This window comes from Osmia bicornis, chromosome 16 (assembly GCF_907164935.1).
Source record: "Osmia bicornis bicornis chromosome 16, iOsmBic2.1, whole genome shotgun sequence".
Lineage (NCBI taxonomy): Eukaryota > Metazoa > Arthropoda > Insecta > Hymenoptera > Megachilidae > Osmia > Osmia bicornis.
The window spans coordinates 3,584,270-3,604,801 of NC_060231.1; the positions used below are offsets into that span (position 1 = coordinate 3,584,270).

At 43.8% G+C, this 20,532-nt stretch overlaps 1 protein-coding gene across 1 annotated transcript in view; it reads right to left on the bottom strand.

Moving 5' to 3' along the window:
* LOC114878009 (acetylcholinesterase-like) overlaps positions 1-11,400 on the bottom strand; it is a 66,444-nt gene extending 55,044 nt beyond the window's left edge. Inside the window, exon 1 of the mRNA XM_029191317.2 lies at positions 9,795-11,400. Coding sequence (XP_029047150.1) covers positions 9,795-10,926 — 1,132 coding nt within the window. The 5' untranslated portion in view covers positions 10,927-11,400. The remainder of the gene's footprint in view (positions 1-9,794) is intronic.
* Between the last annotated feature and the right edge of the window lie 9,132 nt (positions 11,401-20,532).

The following is a 20,532-nucleotide window of genomic DNA, read 5'->3' on the forward strand; positions in this document are numbered from 1 at the left end:
TGTGGGGATTCGATGCGAGACGTAGAAAGATTAATTCATTTCACGTAACTTTGCGTAATGAACGCATCCCCGGAGCATTTTAAGAGAAAATTGCAGCAGACAAAGTGAAGAGAAGAAAGAGACAGGGGCTTTTATTTGTCGCGTCGCTTTGCAAGCATGCACGCGGAAAAAGCAGCACTCCTTTCCGTCACGAGACGCGGTTTAAAACCGTTCCCTTTGATGTCCATATACAAAGCTTTCGCCAAGATGCAGAACTATCCCCCCCTCCTCTCTCCCTTTTTCGCCCTTCCCCTGTACCTTCACGAGCGCCAAAAGCGACGTGTCCCGTGTTCTGGCCGCAGATGTACGTGGCAGACAAAGGATTGGAAAGCATCCTGTACATTATTAACAATTGCGTCTTGTTTGCTAGCTAATACCACTGTTAGCTCTTCGTGTATCTAACGGGTTGTTAAATAAGCCTGGTCAGTTAGATAGGTCAGTTGAAGCTAACAGATAAACTCGGAAGAGAATCAATTTCTACTGTAATTAAACTGTACCGTCGTTTAAATGGTCGGGGGAAAATATCCCTAGCCATTATTTAAGCCGTTCGTTTCAATTTCCCTAGGCTTCGTGGCCAGTATCAACCCGATCTCCCCGCAACTGTTGAATCTGGCCAGTCGCCAAGTCTTGCCGAAAGTAACGACGTTGCTCCTTGTTTCTTATTCGTCCTGTCTGATGGCTGGATAAATCATCCCAAGAAATTAGCTGGGCGTCTCGAAAGACGGTGAGGTGTTTTGGGTCCTAGCAACGAATAATGGTGTTGGACTGGACCACAGGGGAGGAAACTCGAGTTGGATTTCGATGGATGTCGATAACAATCGCGCGTGTTTTCGTTTCGAGGAACGTGGACAGAGCACTCGTGCTCGTCCGCTGATACGATGCTCATTTATCCATCGGATCGAACGAACGCCTTTGCCTTTGGAATCACGCGGATAATGGGCCGTTTGCGATTCCCTGCTTCCCTCAATGGAAATATTGGCGAAGCTACGTGGGGCAGGGCTCATTTCGATCGGTTTTCAGAGGCTATGCCCCTTTCCTCCCCCCGTGCCCCGCGCGAGGGCCATAGTCGTAGGGACCAGAGGGTGCCCTCCTTTGAAATGCATAGGGGCCCTACCTTCATTCATGGGTTCTAGCCCCCCAAACAAGAATCCTAATTACCTCAATGCCATAGAGTCTCTTGTGCTTTGCGATAAACCCTAGTTGCTTTCAATGGGAATTATTGATAATTTTGTAAAGGTAATTCACAGAATTTGCCTACACGGTGAATATCAAAATGTATTTCGAAGGAAATCGAATCAAATCGTAAAACTGGCTAGTTGTACAAATGATAGAAACAAGAAGCATGCATATTCATGGGGTGAATTCAGTCCAACGCACGTATCAACGTGTGGGCTAATCGTGTAATCCTAAATCACCTAATGGCTGCGGCAAATACAATCAACGTACGATTGCACGGAACAGAGGCTAACGCACAGCTGTAGGCGTTTATGTTAAAAAGCTCTCATCCGGTTGAGCAAACACTCTCGGTTACTGTAAATGTTGTAATTTGAAATTGAAGCCGACACAGCTCTTCCCGGTCATTGTCTAATGAAAATTCGATTACGCCATGTAATGGATAAAAGAACAAAAAATTTCTAGGAACATCGGTAGGCCAGTGGATAAAACATTCGCTAACCACCGCGAGGGTCCCGAGTTCAAATCCACCATAGGGTGGAAAAGTTTTTTCATCACACGTTTCTCTCCGATGTTCCTCAATCTCATGAAAACCCCAAGAGTTTTCAAAGAAAAAAAAGTTCCCATAAAAGGAAAGCCCCATATAAAAACGGTCCTTGAAATATTAACAGGGTACGGTAATTCCCCCAACGCGCCAGAACTACCAAAAAAGTTCCAAACAGACGCGGATGAGTCTAGTAATAAACTGAAATAGAGAAACTCCCTAGCAGAGTGGAAAGTTGAGGAAAAATCACTAGAAATGGGGGAGAAGGGGAAGTGTGATTCGGAAGCGTCAATAGAAAATGGCGACAAGTTCTCTGCATATTTGAAGGCACACGGTTATGCAGCTGCGGGATGTATGGGCCTATGTATACTAACGAGAGGTAATCCCCGGCCACCTGACGTTCCGGACTGTCGTCGTACGTTCCTTCGCTACGTGTGCATCGGTATCCTGATGCGGCAAGAATGATAGACCCGCTGGAATTCTGCCAGTGATTCCCTACAGCCTGGAAAAGTCCGCGTTACGCGGTTGACTAACGCGCGGTTGATAGCGGGCACGTGTGCCGCGTTCTAATTGAGAAGCTGTGCAGTTTTTGCTCCATAGATCTCATAGTTTTTATTCGATCAAATTTAGAGAGATTGCATCGAGAAGGGACGTATCAAAAATCGAAGCGTCGCGGCGTTGCGGATGTTTGCCACTCGTCGCATGTGGGTCACGTACTCGCATAGCAATCCCTCCAAAAATTTCATATGACAGTGAAGTCGCATTGTGCGCTGGGATATCGACGAAACGGGGGTATCGCATTTTGTTCGAACAAACAGGACTGCATTTGCAAATCCGACCACCGTCGGATTCTCTAGTCTACAAATAAGATTTTTACGGATACGGCAAATCCCTTCCGGGTCTCATGCGATTGACAAAAGCTTTCCAGATAAGGAACATTAAAGACTTAAGGTTATCATTCCCTGAGATCCTTTGTTGTACATGATAAAATCAATCTTCCAGCTTGTATTTGTTCTGAATGCCAACGGACGGCGCAGGCGTGCATGCAGCTCGTTTCCCGGGAAAAGAACCGCCGTAAATCCGTAATTAGACTGAAGCGATCTCGTAAATTGTCACGTAACGGATCCGGGGGATTCGTGATGCTTCTGAAATCGCGTGTCGCCATTTGCTGGCTTGTATTCCGAAAAAATCAGATACGAGAAACAAGTGGAAATCGGAGCGCAATTACTTTAATCCGTGTCGCCTGGATATTTTCACTCTAACAACTAATAACGGGGATAATTATAGTTTCGGAACAATCTAGGAAATGTTCGAACTTATCTACTTTTACTAAGTTAACTTACGTTCACGTAAGCGCCCTACCAGTTTTGTTTGCATTTCCAAATATGACCCATTTCGATCGTTTCATCTATTTTTCCCTCTCGCATTCCTATTTCTCCGCTTTCCCACGCGTATTTTCCGCCCGTCACGCGTCAGCCTGCATTACATTTAATTGAAAGACAAAGATCAGCCGGCTAACAGTGACGGACAAATCGCGTGGAGCCGAGGAGAACTGCAGCAGCTGGTTCGTTGTCGATATCAGATTAAAGGATCGAAACCGGGAGCTCGCGCGCGCGCCAATCGAACGAGAGAAGATTACGTCCACGATAAACCCGTACGCGAGTCCAATTGATTCGAAACCCGACGGAAAAACAAGCAATTTCAGTTTAGAAAAAAAAATGAACAGTTTGATTGTAAAATGTACATTTTATGTCGATTTTAATTACTCGACCCGTTTTTCAATTATTCGCGAACGAGCTGACGATTGTCCATCGATGCTGATTTTATTTTCTCCGAAGGGACCATTTTTTCACGTTCAATAAATTCAAAATGCTTTTACGGTAATTACGAACGTTCGCGTTCAGTTACTGAAGCCCGTGTGTGCTTTTTGTGAACGTCAACCGGTGGAGTCTAAAAGTACTGGGGGAGGAATAATTAACAAGAAACGGTTTCCTGGCAAAATTCCTTCGGAAAACCCTTAATTACCTAACTGCATCATTCATAGGTTGAAGCACAGTCTGTTACGGCGAACCGTTATTTGTGTAATTAGATCCCATTGCTTGATCACATTACACATGGTAACCGAATGGCTGGCTATCGATCGGATACTCCATTTTGGAAAGAAAATTCGAGAAAATTCGATGGTTGATGCAATCTCGAGGCGGATAATCACGAATGTTTCCATTCCTTAATTTGATCAAGGTAGTTAGCTTATAAACGATGAACATTACAGTGAACCTAATTGCACGACTAATTCGCTAATTAATACATCTCAAGCTTCTTTCAAAGATCACGGACGATATGATGATACCTTTGAAAGTGACGAGTCCGGGCATTAACGAAAGCGGGTATTAATTAACAAAGTGCAGGTTTTTCACAGAATTCCTTGCAACCCTGTGCAATTATTCGATGCATCGTTAGCAAACCCTGGAATTAGCATCTGGGCCCCAACCACGCGCAGAAATCTTACTTTTCCGTTTATTACACCTGATCGATCCGACGCATCCGTTAATGGAACACTTGTCAATTCTAACATTTATTTTTCCACCATTTTTTCTCCTGGAAATTTTCCCCACACCCTTTTTCCTTACACGTTTTTACCGCGCACCTTTTTCCATTCGAATTTTCCACCTTCGTTTTTCGGTTTTCCGACACATGAAAATCGAGAAATCACTTTTCCACGAGAAATTATTTATGGAAACTAGTATCGAAGGTGGAAAACGTTTTTTAGGAGCGAGAAAAATTTGGAAAAACGAGAAACGCGACTGGAATCGGATTTGAACCCGCGCCGTTTCTGTTGGAAACCAAATACTCTGCGACTTTACGCCCTCGACCATTTTCCACCTTGACCAATTTTTACCATTTCAATTATTTATGGTACATGAATTTTCGAACGATACTGAATACTGAAAATTTCGATAAAAAATTAATTTCACCGCACGTTTACGTCCGTAATACCGAGAAGGATAAAACGACGGAAATTCATGTATGAACTTCTGAAAGATTCAAGGAAGAGTCCGGCCTACGAAGGTCAGCCATTAGAAGTCGGATAAAAGAAACTGAATAATGGAGAATCTGGACCAGCGTTGGGACAAGGGTTAACGGGAGACCCTCCCGCAACGTGACCTTAACCCTTTGATGAAACATATTTCAAGTAGCTAGCTCGGTTACCCCAAGCACCTTTTCACTTGTCTGTAACTTAAAGCGGAACGATCAAACGAAATTTTTCGATATCATATTAACAAACGAGGTTAGGAATCAACACGCCAGCCATTTTTTAAGTACCTCCTTATTCGCTTTATGTAGGTTAGGGTAAATTTTAATCGCGCGAGCGAATATTCCTGAAAAGCAGCGCCGATTCCTTCGTTGATTTTCCCTTGTGCAATTCCCAGAATTATCCAAGCAGCAATTTGTCTGGCGTAATTGCACAGAGGCCTCGACAAAAGAGCCCGTGCTCTCTCGCTACTCGCTTTAACCCTTTTCACGCGACATCGCAGCTGTCATCTCGTGAACGATGTTTGAAACCTAATAACACGAAGACGCATATCCGACCGGGGGAGGAATTTCCACGACAATCTGTCGGGAGCTTCTAATACGCGAAACAGGCCTGTTTTTAATCTGACGCGTGTTCGCGTGACAACCGTTGTTCGCCTGTTCCCACGTTAATCACCGACAGATCTTAACAAAAAACCGCCTCTCGTTGAGCATATTAACCTCCTAGCGTGTCTGATCGTTCCCCCTAACGACTGTGAACATTACACTTCGAACGTAGTAAATCTTGTTTCTTGTAAAAAAAATTAAAGGCTAAAGATCATCTTGATGAGATTGTCGGGTTATTTGGTGTAGCAGCTTTTAAGAAGCTTCATTCACTCGCTGCTTTGTTGAAGTTAGGTTAGGTTTGATCGATGGGCTGATAGAAATTGAACTGGGCCGGACACGAATTAAGTTAGGCATGCTAATTTTCAATTACTTCCAGGATAAGCAGATCTCGACTCGATTAATTATAGGTTAGGTCTCTTTGAGGTTATGGTCGAGTCAATGGCGGACGGATTGGTTAGGTTCAGCGTAGCTGATTCAAGTTAGGTTAGTATTAAGTCCAGATTAACTTAATCGTCTTATAAAATCCTATTTTCTTTCCTTTTATCTCGAAAATTATCCCAGCAAAATGAACCCTAAATATGTTCTTTCGTAGAACCTCTTGGTTCAATTAATTCTCCTCGGACAGGAATTAAATAATCCACAATTAAGGCGAAGCTTTAAATTAAGGAAATTTTCACGGCTTGGCGATAAATTTTTCTCCGCGATAAATTTCTACCTTCCCCGCCGGTTGGAACGGTTCCCATTATTCGAAATCCGTTTAAATGGTTTTACCAATCGATACAGAGGTGTAATAATATTGTCGATGCGGGTGTTGCAAACAATTTTTTTTTATTTTTTTATTTTATTTATCATTCGATGGGGATTCGTCATTGTTTCTCTGGTCACGATCAGTGGGAAACAAAAGGGAAAGAATTTTGAAAAAAAAAAAAAATGAAACAAAATGGAATAGAAGTCTCTCATTTTCTTTTTCATTCGATTAAAAAATCGATATATCGGAAAATATTGTTCGGAACAGAGAGGATTATTTAAACGTGCATCGATCAAAGCAGTGGTCTGAGAGATATTTATCAATCACGTCGGAACACAATAAAATTTGATCATGGTTTGCTATTCCGGTGAGTTTCGTTTAAACAATCACACTCTAACGATAACGTTTCAATATATACATACATAGGTGTCAGACCGATCGTGCAAATTTTATTACGAATGAAAATATCATACTGGCGACTGAAACCGATGATAATTTTTCAAACAAAAAAAAGAAATCTTGTTAAACCATTGAGATTCCTCTTGGGAATATTAAAAATTAATGTCCTGACATTGATATGCTGACACGAAATTCATTTTCAAGATAGAATTTTGAAATTTAATATCATGATATTAAATGTTGCATGAAATGCACCATTTTAAGCAAAAGATTAACTGAGAGCTGCTTCGAAGTTTCTAGGGCAGGTCCTGGCCCATTTGTGCCCTCAGTTCTTGGGGTGCTACCCCCAAGTCTCGACTTTATCTCAGGGCTTGATGATGAGAGAAAATGTAACCTAACTTTTCTATGCAACCCATTTCACGTATTTTGATTATTTTATATGAGGTAGCACCAGGAGATAAAGCCCAAGCCCCAGGATCCAAATTTTGCCCCCTTTGCCCTAGAGCAACAATTCTATGAGAGTGAATAAAGTCACGAAAACAACGACATGAAACGAGTGATAATGATCAAATAGTCAGCGGTAATTACTCGGTGTGTTACACTTTCCTCGCACATTGTATAATCTCATTTCGGTTAATGCTGATCGGTGCGAGGAAGGCCGATGCATTATTCGGTTAATAGCATACAGTATGTGAATTTACGCTCGTATTATAATCCTGCAGCTTGTTGATGTAATTATCGACTGTGGCGCGAACGTCGTTTGACCTCGTTAACGGTGCACCGTTTGTTTCCAAGGAGCCTCCTCCGTTCCCTAATTCACCCCTTCCCGATCGGATCGAAAATTCCTTACCTCTATATTTTTTTCGTTACGTATATACGTAGGGAGGTAAACAAAAAATTGTCAGGCAGCGTAAATTTTCATTGTTCCGCGTATGCAGTTGGATGAAACGTAAACAGAAGCCACCGAAATTGTTGGTTTTTTCACGAGAACATACGAGAACAGAGGCACGTAGTCCTGCATGGCTTGCTATTTTCTCTGTTTTTCAGTATTCCCCCTTTTCATTGTTGCTGCACATGCAAATGCAACGTTGGAAATTCGTGGAAGACTCTCGGGTCAGGGATGACTACCTTCCCTTTTGTCAGGACCTCTCAAAATATGTCTTGGCTAAGCCATTTAAACATATTCCAGATGCAGTTAAATTAGTTCTAATTCAATTTTAATAAAGTCCATTTACGTCTCAGTTAGGTTACTTAGATATAGGTTAGGTTAGACTATGAGTACATTCTTTAATCCTGCAGGTACTTGCTCTAGGGGAGGAAGTTATATGGGATAACCCAAATACTTTGCAGGCTCGCAACCTAACCTAATCTAACTAATTTCTGTTTTGGACCTAGCCCACACTGATCCCCACTCCTGCGAGCCCACAGGTCACATGGGCAAGGCTGTATATAACTATACCAGTGGTATGCCTTAGGTGCCCCAAAGACTCAGGCTTCCACTACACAGTCCATGGGTTAAATTTGAGTTAAGTCTACACGGAGAAGCGGAATAATTGCATCGAACCTATTCTCCAAGACATTACCAAACGATACAGGCTCGTAAGAGCGTTCAATTGTCAGTAGCAGTGCGAATATGCACAGGTGTCAGGTCCAAGATATCATATCGAGCGGTATCCTGAATAGGGGAAATTACTGATGCAGGTATACGTACATCATCTCGCATCGACGCAACTGCCAGTTCAAGTTGTACGTGAAATAAACGTGAACTCCATTGAACATGAAGGAGCCATTAACATATCAAAGCATAATTACACATTTTCATTTATGACTTAACTATTTCCAAGTGGGTAGCAGGCACTTCCCATCGGTTCACAAGATGCACTCTTTCATTTTGGTCTAATTAGTAATTAAAAGGGTGAAAACGTTTGAAAAATGGATTAAAGGTGGAGAGAACAATGATAATTTAGGGTTCGATGAACGATCGGGGAATTTTCCCGCGCATTTCTCCGGGGGAGAATAAGGAGCGTTCGATTTAGGGCTCAGACACCATGGAAACCAAACCGAGGAGAGTTGCTTAATTACCTCGACTCGTTTAAGCGGGGAACGTCTATTAATGGCCGCGCTTGCCTTTGGGTCAAAGATCGAAGCTCTCGTTTTTCCAGCTAATTGGCGCCATCGCGGCGCCTAACTTAGACGAACATCTCTCATTCTGATGGAGGTGTTAACGTATAACTAAACGATGGACAGGTGGATCAAGGTGAAATTAAAATTCAGTTAGGTTAAGGTCTTAGGTAAGTCACATTTACAAGCTTATGGCATGAATGAATTAATTATACTAGATTTAAGTTCAAGTTGATTTAGGTTAGGTCTGCGGCGGTTTAAGATTCCAGAAGCTTTTATCAACACGCGAAAGACATTTCGCGACGGAAATGTCAATTTAAATTGATGTAGCCTGCCTACGGGTGTCCTCAATCCGCAATCAATATCTCCCCATCCAAAATGTTAGCAGTAGTAGCAGAAATCCTTGAAACTTTGAAAAAAGAATGACTAAAGCACTCGATGTTCCCTGAGACTACGTTGTCCTTTGCTATGCAAACAGAGGAAAGCTCTGTCGATCGGGACCAAAGGCTGTTCGAACCGGGTCCCTGAGGCATTTAGACGTCACAAAGGTTAATTAGCTAGAGTGGGTCGACTTTTAAGAAAGCCGAGCGGAATAATTTCCCGTGCAGGCGAGGAGGTGAACGCAACTGCGTTGCGAGACGCGGGCTTTTCATTAACGAGAAAGGGGCAGATCACGAGCCAATAATGAATAGCTATCCGCATTATCTAACGACAATACACTGGAACCATTGTTTCCAGTCGCCGCCGGTTACCCGTCCCTCTAGCTGAACCTCCTTTTACGTAACGACCGAGGGACGCTCTAACTACGGAAACACGGCACAGAAAAACTCGCGGCACCAGGGGATTTCCACGAATCTAGCCCTGAGAGCGGTAAACACTCGTGGAAGTAGCGAAGGGTGGGGCAGAAGGCGGCAGCAGCAGAGGGCTGAGTTAGTTCTTCCTCCTCTTCCAAGAATTATGACCTTGATGTTTCTTACAAGTTCGCTAATTATCGTGAACAAGTCCGCCAACACCTCCCTCGCTTGTAGGTAAAAGGAACAAGTCCTAGCGCAAAGAGGAATGGGTATCTGCTGTGTCCTAAGGTAGCCAGTGCACCAGAAGCTATGGGATCATGGCAGGAATCTGACTTACCCTCGTTCTCGTTGTTTCCTATCAAGATCTCGGTGTCCTTAAAGTCAGCCTCTCGCAGGAGATCGAGTGGATGTTTGGGTAGGAAGATGCCATCTATGGTGGGCGCTGATGGGAAGCCCAGGATGCCCCAGTAGCTGTTCCACTGTTGCACGGAGATGGTCTTGGCGTCGACGGACCTCATGCAAGCCATCACTCTAGCCGGATTTTCTTGAAGCATAGTGGAGTTACATCCGCAGTCGTCGACCAACACCCTGGCCACTTCGTTAGCCTTCTCCCCTGTCATGTAGCTCCAAGGTGCGTTTAGGGTACCGCTCTGAAGAATCCCCCGACGGACTAGGCCTCGCGTCACCGGGGAGATCAGGTGAAGAGACACAGAGCTACCACCGGCGGACTCCCCGAAGATGGTAATCAGATCGGGATCGCCCCCGAAGGCGGCTGCGTTATCGCGCAACCACCTGAGTGCCAGGGCTTGGTCCCACAGACCCATGTTCCCTGGAGCTTCCTCGCTGTTGGTGAAGTGTTTGTTCAGGTACAGGAAACCGAACGCGCCCACCCTGTACTGCATGGAGGCGATGATGACGTTGCTGACTGCTGCCATGATGTCTGCGTCGTAGACGTCCAGGGTGGCGGTGCCGCTCATGAATCCTCCGCCGTAGATCCACACCAGCATCGGTAGCCCATTTTTGTCTCCATTATTGGATGATTCCGACCCCTTATGCCTAAGACGATGATTCTTCTCAGGCACCCAGATATTCAGGTACAAACAGTCCTCCGAGATGTTCGTATTCGGATTCCACATCTCTTCCCCCGGAAAGCCGGGAAAATACTCGTACCTCTCCTGGTAGCAGCTGTTAGGCAACACGCTGGCGTTCAGCACGCCGTGCCAGGGTTCTATAGGCAGGGGCTTCCTGAATCTCAACGGTCCGATAGGGGGTTTGGCGAACGGGATCCCGTAGAATATGTGCACCTCCTTGTCCAACACGGTACGCGCGAATCCACGGACCAGGCCGCTGGTGGTCTCCACCACCAGGGGGTCGTTATGCACGTTGCTCCTTTGCGCGGTCACGTTGGCTCTCGCCGAGCCTGTGCACACGAGGATCAGCAGAAGCAACGCGGGCAGCTTGTCCGTCATCGTGCGGCTTGGATAGAGTTGCAGGGCTCGCGAAGCACACCTGCCGAGACAGACTCAACAAGTTAGTGAGTGGGGGACCGGCCGTGAAGCCGGCTTTTGCGCGGAATCCTCTCCGTTCAGCCTCCACTCTCTAACCACGCCGTGTCTCGTTCTCCGTGCGTCTTCTAATTCACCCTGACGTATCGGAACATATACGCACCGACTCGCGCACGCACGCGCCCTGAATCACCGTTCTTCACCCTCCTTTTTTTTCCCTCTACCCTTGTCGCACGAGGTATAAGTCTTTCTTTCTTTGCTAGATCCGTGTCAAAGGGTGAACGTGTTTTTTTTTTTTTTATTTGCCACGGTTGCCACTTGACGCGGAAGGATTAATATCTCAACGGATCACCAGGGAAATAATCGCGATAGAAGTAACGAAACGGAGAACACGCAACGGACGTAGGATAAATTTTCGCGCGGCGGCCGGCGAGCCGCGTTGCACGGGGTCGACTGATCGTGGAGGCAGAGGTGGAACGGAGTAGAGGTGCGCCGTTGGCTGGTGGTGGTGGTGGTGGTGGAGGTGGCAGTGATGGTAGTGGTAGATGCGGTGGTGGAGAGTGTGCTGGCGCACACCTCACGCCTCTAGCGATGGCCATTCAATTCTCTTTGTTGCGAGTTTTGGAGCAATTTCATCTAAGGAAAGAGATCATGTCTGCTTGGTAAGCTATTAATATTCCCCAAGATCGAAGTGTAATCCAGAAACCTAGTTGATCTTGAAAAGTTGAAGCAAAGGATGAGATTTTTAACCTTCCTTTTTTTGAAAAAAAAAAAAATGTTGTGAATCGTTTTTAACAAACTTTGTACTAGGGTTAAGAATGGTTTGTTCAAATGGATTCGATGCGACTTAAACCCATTCCTACCCGCATCTACAGACAAGTCGATCTTCAAACACTGTCCTTGGTCGTTTGTCTATCTACACGCCCTCGTAGTTTCAATCTCATTCCGGCGTCCCTTAATCACTCTGTCCGACCAAGAAATCGCATCCTCTTTTCAGTTCAAGTGAACATTGTGGAGAGTCAATTTTTCTATTTTGCAGACGATTTAATTGGTTGGAAAGAAACGCAGAACAGCAGAAACTTTTTATTTTTTCAATTCAATAACTTCACGTTTCCAATAGTGGAGGAAACTGTTCAGTTTATACGATACTTTTTCAAATAATTCGATCTAGTCAGAAAAATGTTAAAATTTTTCTCCCCCTTTCTCCAATAACTTCGTTTTTACAATGATAGCAGAAAATATAGGGGAGAAAGGTGAGCTAAAGCCGGGGCAAGCTGGTTCAATCCCAACCATAACCAAACCACATTTCACCCTTCGCAAAGGCACATCCGAAACGATTCTGTTTCGACGCAATATGATCGTCTTAATTCCATTCACCCTCTTCTTACCCCAAAGGTAAACAGGCCGCAAAAAGCCCCGTTTATCAGCCCCATCAAAGGGGGATTTTGTCAAAAAATTGAGGCATTAGCAGACTACAAGAAGAAGACAAATTATGATTTCTTTAAGGTCTGCTAGATTGCATCATGGGTCAGATTTAAACCAGTTAGGCTCAAAGACAAATAATCCTCTTCAAATATCGAAAAAAAAAGAAAAGAATGAAACGATTCCCCTAACGAGTCTCCGCCAATTACACTGTAGTTATCCATTTTCGAGTTCTTCGTTTCGAAGTAGATCTCTTTCGTTCTAATCACATCCCTGCCCTAAAAGGCCTCTTTACACACAGGTCAGTTCGAGTTAATCCCCGGCTAGATAGAATCTCCTTTCGTATCTCTGTACCCCTGGATCGGGATCTCTTGTTTATCATGCTCAGGCTCTCTCTTTTACCCTTCCTGAACCAACAGCTGAAACACCGCAATTCCAGCTCGTCCAATGGAGATAATAACAACGATGTCACTCCATGAGTTTATTCAAGGGCTTTTGAAACTTAAAAGGATTGATTCTAATTCAAAAGATCTGCGTTGGATCTCTTTGTGGTTGTTGGAATTTCATGATTTTATAGATTGCATTGGGCCAACTCTCTTCCTTGTAAATTTTACCTGGACCTAACCTAACCTAAGCAAAACATAGCAGTTTAGGTTAGGTTTACTGTTTATAATGGCGTCCATATTAAACGTAGCAGTTTAGGTTAGGTTTACTGTTTATAATGGCGTCCATATTAAACATAGCAGTTTAGGTTAGGTTTACTGTTTATAATGGCGTCCATATTAAACGTAGCAGTTTAGGTTAGGTTTACTGTTTATAATGGCGTCCATATTAAATGGTGCTGCACAGCGCATATTTAAATCATTAACCTAAATTGAGTTCGACTTAAAAATAATTCTATCATCGAAATTGATGAACATCGTTTAAACTTTGAAACGTGTTGAAGCTACAAAACGCGTAACATTATAAACGAATATTTGTCAGCGAATCAGAGGCAACGAATTGGAGAGGCCACTCGAGCGAGTCGCCTCTCTTCGGCCCTTGTGTAATTCATTAAATTACATCGATTACACGGTCCAGCGTGTTGCATAGACCCGTCGGAGCTTTAACTACGATTAATCGACGAACGATTCGCAGGCTATGGGATTCGAAGCCGACCATTTTATTACCTTATCCGCCGGATAGCGTCACCAGGCCTCTGGCTTCTCCTTTTTCCCTTTCGCGCCCTGCCTCGTTTTTCCTCTTTACCGAAAAGGTCAAGCCGGTCCCAGACTTTCGTCGAACGCTTTAGCAGCTTGAAAAATTGCCGTCCATCCTCGAAATGAAGATTTACATGCTTCCCTCGATCCTGAAGAATATTTGTCGAACTACGAATTAACGAGCTGAGGATTCATCGAGTTTGCTTTAAGTTCCTCTCGAGTTCATCTGAGAACTTCTGAAATATTATTGATCCTCCAAAATGAAGAATACATATAACTCCATATTTGAAATCTAAGTTGATACCTTTAATTGGCCCGGTTATACAATTAGATTTGGCTTTGGTCTAAATTGAGACTCCATTGAACCGAATCGAACACGTACTAAATATGATTTATATTTAATATGAAATTCATGAATGTAGTTCACAGTAAATCGGAGCTGAAGTTGAATCGGATTAAATTAAATATGGGTACAATTTAAATTCAGGTTAATCGTGTTAAGTTCAGCCCAAAATACGCGTTATTTGAAAAAAGGCGGAAGCTATTACTTTTTCATCCAAGCTATTAAACTAGTCGAAGAAGAGAAGGAGGGAAAGGACGTCAGGTACCGGCTGGTTCTATCCACCTGAACTGTGATTCAAAGTTCTAGGTCAACTGATAGTCCTCTCCCTCCACCTTCCAGTAGAACGATGACAACGTTCCATGGGGTCCTGATCAGTTCTGGAAAGAAACAGTACCAGCACCTGCGCTACGTAGGTCGGAGGTTGCCAGCAGGTGGCAGGTTCGCCGCGTATCGATTTCTTACGAATCCAGCCGGGCTTGGAATCGCTATAGGACTGCTCTCGAGTAAAACGACCCTGAAGCGAACCTCTCGACCTATCTCGAACTTTGTGCAACGCCCGATCGTCCCCTGGTCGAACCAGTCCCGCGAGGGACATTAAGAATAACGGAAGGACGCAAATCTTGACGAACTAATCTTTCAATTTCTCGTCCCTGTTCAAACCACATTCCGAATAGCCGGAGCACTCGATGGCCGATGGTCGTGGATGCTGAAGAATCCACTTGGTTGACTGGAAAATTGGTTATTCTTGATGTAACATGGGTACCTGAGTATTTAAACCATGTCCCAGGTGGTTTCAAGGTGGATCATGAATTATGTGACACCTGGTTAGGTTAGGTTGAATCCGGTTAATCATCTGGTGGTGTTGGACGTTAAAGATTCCACCTGGCTCACTTGACAATTGAGGGTCCCTGATGAAAGGTGATTGTTAATTGAGGTTAGCCGACTGGAAATAAACCATTAATGATTTACAGGTCGCCCTCTACGTCAGCAGGCGTCAGAAAAACGTTACTCCATGTTAGTCGTTCGCCTTGATTAAGGTTAGGGACGTCGGGGTTAGATTGGTCAGGCGCAGGCGAATCCTTTGTTTAAATTTCGAATTCAAAAACCTCCTTGTCATCAAATAATCCCAGGACTATCAAATAATCATCGACCTATCGGCGAATTAATTTCTAATTAAATCGAGCATACCAGCGTTGTTTCTTAATTGAAAGGCTGGTCGAAACAAGCAGTGTTATAGCAAATAACAAACAAGCCTGATCGAAGCGCGATTTTTAGCGACGGTCACGCGATCGGAATGCTTTTGTTTGATGTTTGCTTCACGGGTACATGCTCTTTGCGTTATTGCGTCGAACAGGCTGGGGGAAAATAAAAACCCTTTGAGAGGACGAGGAAAAAGTAGAAATAAAGAGGGACGAGCAGACGGTGGACGAATGAAAATTGAAAACATACAAAAGCTGATCCAGAATTCGGACGAAGACGAGGGATGAATTTGTCAGGGGAGAACGGATTATCGATATAATCGGGAATCGAGCCACGTCCGACCTAACTGGGATCGTTACCGGCCCGAAACCTGGCTACATAACCTGTCCATCTAGCCACCATTGCATCATACACGAGGAATTTTAACGATCAGATAAGTTCCCGTCATTTATCCCCCGAACGTGATGTTAATAACACCAAAGAAGGTAAAACTTCATTTTGAGGGACCAAAAATAAGTGGTTCAAAAATATCAAATCTTGTAGTTTTCAACCTGAAATATCCAAAAATACAAATAAAAAGTTTAGGAAACCAATGGTTTAAAAAAATACAATTGTGTAAAAATGTACGTATTTAGTGGAGTTGGACAGGTTAGTACGATGCCATATTATTTCTACCCATACTCTGATTGGTTCGTTTACCTTATTTAAAAATATATGTATAAAAATTATTTCTTATTCAGGTGACCAAAAAGATTTACATAGGCCTAACCTAACCATGGCATTTGTATGAATAGAAGCAATATGGCGTCATAACCTGTAAAAATATGTTAAATATGTACATTTTTACTTTGAACTTGCATTTTTGAATGTTCAGGTCGAAAACCTATAAGATCTGATATTTTTTAACCACAAATTTTTGATCCCCTAAGACGAAGTGCAGCCCCAAAGAGAAATAGTTCCTCAATAATATCTTCATATTTTTCGCATATTACGTAGCGCGATCTGAGTTGAGGTCAGGTTAGGTGAATTATAGGTTAGATTTAAGATACATCTCATTAAGCATGAATACTATATGTGGGGAGAGAAGTATTGGAACTGGATTATGCTAATTTGGATTTAGATTTATCTCCGTCGTTATTCTCTTGCCTATAGCGGAATAAAATATATGTATCAAGCACTCGGGCGCATCGCGAACATTTCAAAGGATCGACGAAACGTAGAGTCGGTGCTTGACGATCTTCTTAACTACACTCTCCTAATAGATGATGCTTTTGAAAAGTTTGCTTTTTTTAGATGAGTTTTTTTTAAGCGCCCTCTTGACACCATTCCCTCTTATAAGCCTTATCCAGTCTCCCTCTTTCTCTTCATTCCCATCTACCTCTCCGCTCCACGATTAAAGAAGGATATATCGTTTCCCTCTCCCAGTAATCTTCCTATTACCCTCGATTGCATGAATTTTTCCAACGCACCGATTCGATCCCCGAATTTTTCCACTTTATCAGGTTGAAAGATCCGATTGGATTCGTCGAGGCTGTCCTCTGTCAGCCGGCATCGCCCCCTCGCCTGGCTAGCCTCTTCCTAATTATTCGATTCGTAACAACGTCTTAAACGAAGACAGTAGGAAAATAGGCGTTTGATCAGTCTGGTCACGTTGACTGCAATGATCGTGGACCGAGAGGATTACGATTGGTCGGCCCGGCCGAGGGGACAACAAGTCACTTCCGCTGGCAATTGCAGCATCACTCCATTTGGTAAGTAACTCCGATGATTACCAGCAGAGGCGGCCCGCATCTTGTTATAGGATGCAATTCACGCGGCGCGTACGCTGGTTCCAATTCTGTATTGGGTGATACAACAGTTACGGACTGCTAAGTTTATTTGTGACATGTCAGAATCAGTGGAGACCCTGACAGGACAGATACCGAGGGATTGTACGAAGTCATGGGGTTCAGGAGGAAAAAGGGTACTAAAATTCGCTAGGAGTCTGTCAGTTGGGGTCTGCAATGTCCGCCCCATGGACCTTCTTTTTTAACACCCTGTGAGTTGTCCCAGTGGACTTCAAACGTGTCCCACGTGTGTGCCCCAATGATTATCGAAACAAATCGAGCGCGGGACGGGAGTGCCAACCACCAGTTGGATGTGGGATTAAAGTTCAAGGACAAACGGCAGCCTCGAGTCTCAGCCAACATTCCCATGTCTACGCGCTCGTCCCTAGCCTGTCGCTCGCGTAATTGAAACTAGCCATACAGTCCGGGTCGCCCTTCTTCCGACACGCAGCAAGCCTCTCCCTGACCTTACTCATCCCGGAGGCTACGATTGTTTCCTAGTTCTCGAAGATTCTGGCAAGTCTGTGGGAAAATGCGTCGTTCATCAGAAGGGGAATCTCTTATCAAAGATTGTTCTAATTTGATGGTTGCTCGAAGCCTTCGCTATTGAGACAATTCTTTTTTTGTTATTCGATAGAAAAATCTCTCCGAAGATCGCGAAAATTTCCTCGATTTATTTCAGCAAACGGAAGAGCAGCTTCTTTCTAATCTCGCCACGAACTTCAAGCCCATCCCGAACTCCCTCTCAATCTTCCGACACGTGCTTCTCCTTCGACTCGTCCCTTACCACAGTTTATTACTTTTACGCTTGCGCGTATTGTTTACAGTGTCACGATCGACGAGAAAGAATGAGGAAGAGGAAGAGGGGAACTAGAATAGGGGGCCAGGCCGGATAATGCTGTTTATTATCTGACGATTTATGTTCCTCCACGGTGCGATCAGTTCTGCAGGGCTCGATATAAAAACCCCTTCTTCTTCTATGAGTTTCATGGCATGTTCTAGCTTTTGTTACGTTTAATTGAAACTTTTTTCTATCTATTTTCTTTCAATGTTACTAGAATAGTGTAGGACTTACAAATGTGGGAAAATTCCTCTAGTGCCCTTAGGACTCACTCTGGTAATTTTCCCTTTTCTCACTAGGATTAATACAATTATTCTAGTGGAATACTAGAAACCTAATGAGCAAAGGGCCCCCTTTTAGTCGCCTTTTACGACAAGCAGGGGTTACTGTGGGTGTATTCTACTCCCTACCCACAGGGAAAACTTATTAGAACACTTTTCATCAGTATGAAAAATTACTAGAACACTTTTCATCACTATTACACTATTTTACTAGCATTAAAATCTCTAGAAAAAATCTTGACCTAACCGGGGGACTTGAACTCACGTTTCCCAGCTCCTATCAATCACAGTCAGCCACCTTATCCACTTCGGCAAAGAACTTTTCTTCATTTTACTTTTTATCTCCAATTTCTCTCACGCCAATCCACTAGAGTTACGGTTCCTTTTTTTGCACCATCCAAAACTAAAATTTCACTATAAAGTTCAATGGAAACACTATAACAGATGCATACCTTCTGGTGCAGTATATCAGCGTTCCTGTTAGAGGACAGTTCTGTGGTTGCATCCTCAAATTCTAGCTAATAAACGCTACCGCCACAGGCTTCTCAGCAAAGCGAGGTTATCAGGAACCTCCAATTATTGGAATTGACATATTCTCAGATAACGGTTTACCGTTGGGAAAGAATAGCTGACGTTAACATCGGCCCTGCCGTTCTAACCCTATTCGATACCCAGCTATCGGGGTTCCCATATTACGCCAACAACTCAATTTTCGTAGCTGAACACTAATTATAACGAATAGCCAACAATAACGGTGTCAATAACACTAGAACATCCGTGGACTTCACTGTTTATGGGACTGTAAGTACAGTTTACGAGTTCTTGGTAAAATAAGTCACGAACTTCAGGGTACTAAGTGAAGATTGCCGAACTTATGTAAGCAGCGAAGTCCGCTTTCGTCTTGTCAAGTAGGGAGTTTAGTTTCTGGTCAAAGATGTTTGAAAGCCGAGACTTGCGTTTAAATTCGCTAGATTTTCGTGGTTTCGGGTTACGTCTTCGTAAGCAACCCTTTGTACCTTGGTAAGCGATGCTTTCCTCTAGCCAACGATGTTCCCTCGTCACCTCAAACCTCTCGGAGAGAAGTTGGTAGAAATAGGTAACTCCCCCGAGCTTGTAGTTAGTTCGATTACACCACGATCGTGCAGTCAGAATGATAGTTCTTGTTTAATACTACCCACGACATAAACATAAAGTTTTCAACGTAAACTTACGTATTTCGAAACGAGATCGCAATATTTTTCACGAAGAAACAGGTATTCCCGGAGGTCGTTGGAAACCGAACAGAGGTTTTGACGTCAACGTGAAAAAAGCGGGTCAAGCTCCTTGGCTACGTAATTATTCCCGACGAGGAAAATATACTAAATGGTTCATTTAACAAATAACATCGTGCATTAAAAGCACGCTTCACATTTTCATGTTAAAAGCTGACTTAAAGCTGCAGCACTAGACAATCTTCCTCCCATTCACCCTCGGCTTACCAGTCTACGTGTGCGAGAAGACATTTGCCGCTGATTCTAAAGGTGCAAATGTAATGTGCAGATGGTTGTCGAAGGTAGAATCTTGATTAGAGAGACTACAGTGAAGTGAAAATGGTAGAAACCATGGAGGCGCCTTGGTAAACAGCAGTAGAGTGAGACAGGAGGCTGGTAGATGCCCCTATCAATAGGCCACCTGTAGGCCTTACACCTAACGCCCTCTATGTACTCCTATCTCATGTGCCCCCATCCTATTTTAGCTATAACTAATTTTCCATGAAAAAGGAACGCTTCAACTACCTCCCAATGCAAAGCAAGAGGCTGCTACATGCCCCTACCGATGGGCCACCTGTAGGCCCTGATCTAAACGCCCTCTACGCACTCCTATCTAATGTGCCCCCGTCCTATTTTAGCTATAACTAATTTTCCATGAAAAAGGAACGCTTCAACTACCTCCCAATGCAAAGCAAGAGGCTGCTACATGCCCCTACCGATGGACCACCTGTAGGCCCTGATCTAAACGCCCTCTACGCACTCCTATCTCTTGTGCCCCATCCTATTTTCCTTATAACCAATTTTCCATAAGAAAGGAACACTTCAATCAACGTCCAGTGCAAAGCAGGAGGCTGCTACATGCCCTTACCGATGGGCCACCTGTAGGCCCTGATCCAAACGCCCTCTATATACTTTTTATCCTTCTATCTTCTAATATTACACGGCTACTGCGCTTGGAAACATCTCCTATCACCTAACTTTTTAACAAACATACAGAAGATTTGCATAATCCTAATTCAAACAGCTTGGCACAGGTCGCTGTGTACTCGGAAACTCTTTGGGGTTACACAACGGCTAGCAGGGTGAAACGGGAGGCATTTGGTTGGAAAGATAGGAAGAATAGTCGCGGGTGTTGCGCCCGTGCAGATATTGATCGGTCAGGTCACGCAACAGGCTGCTTGTCAGGATACTCGTCAGGTTTCTCCCAG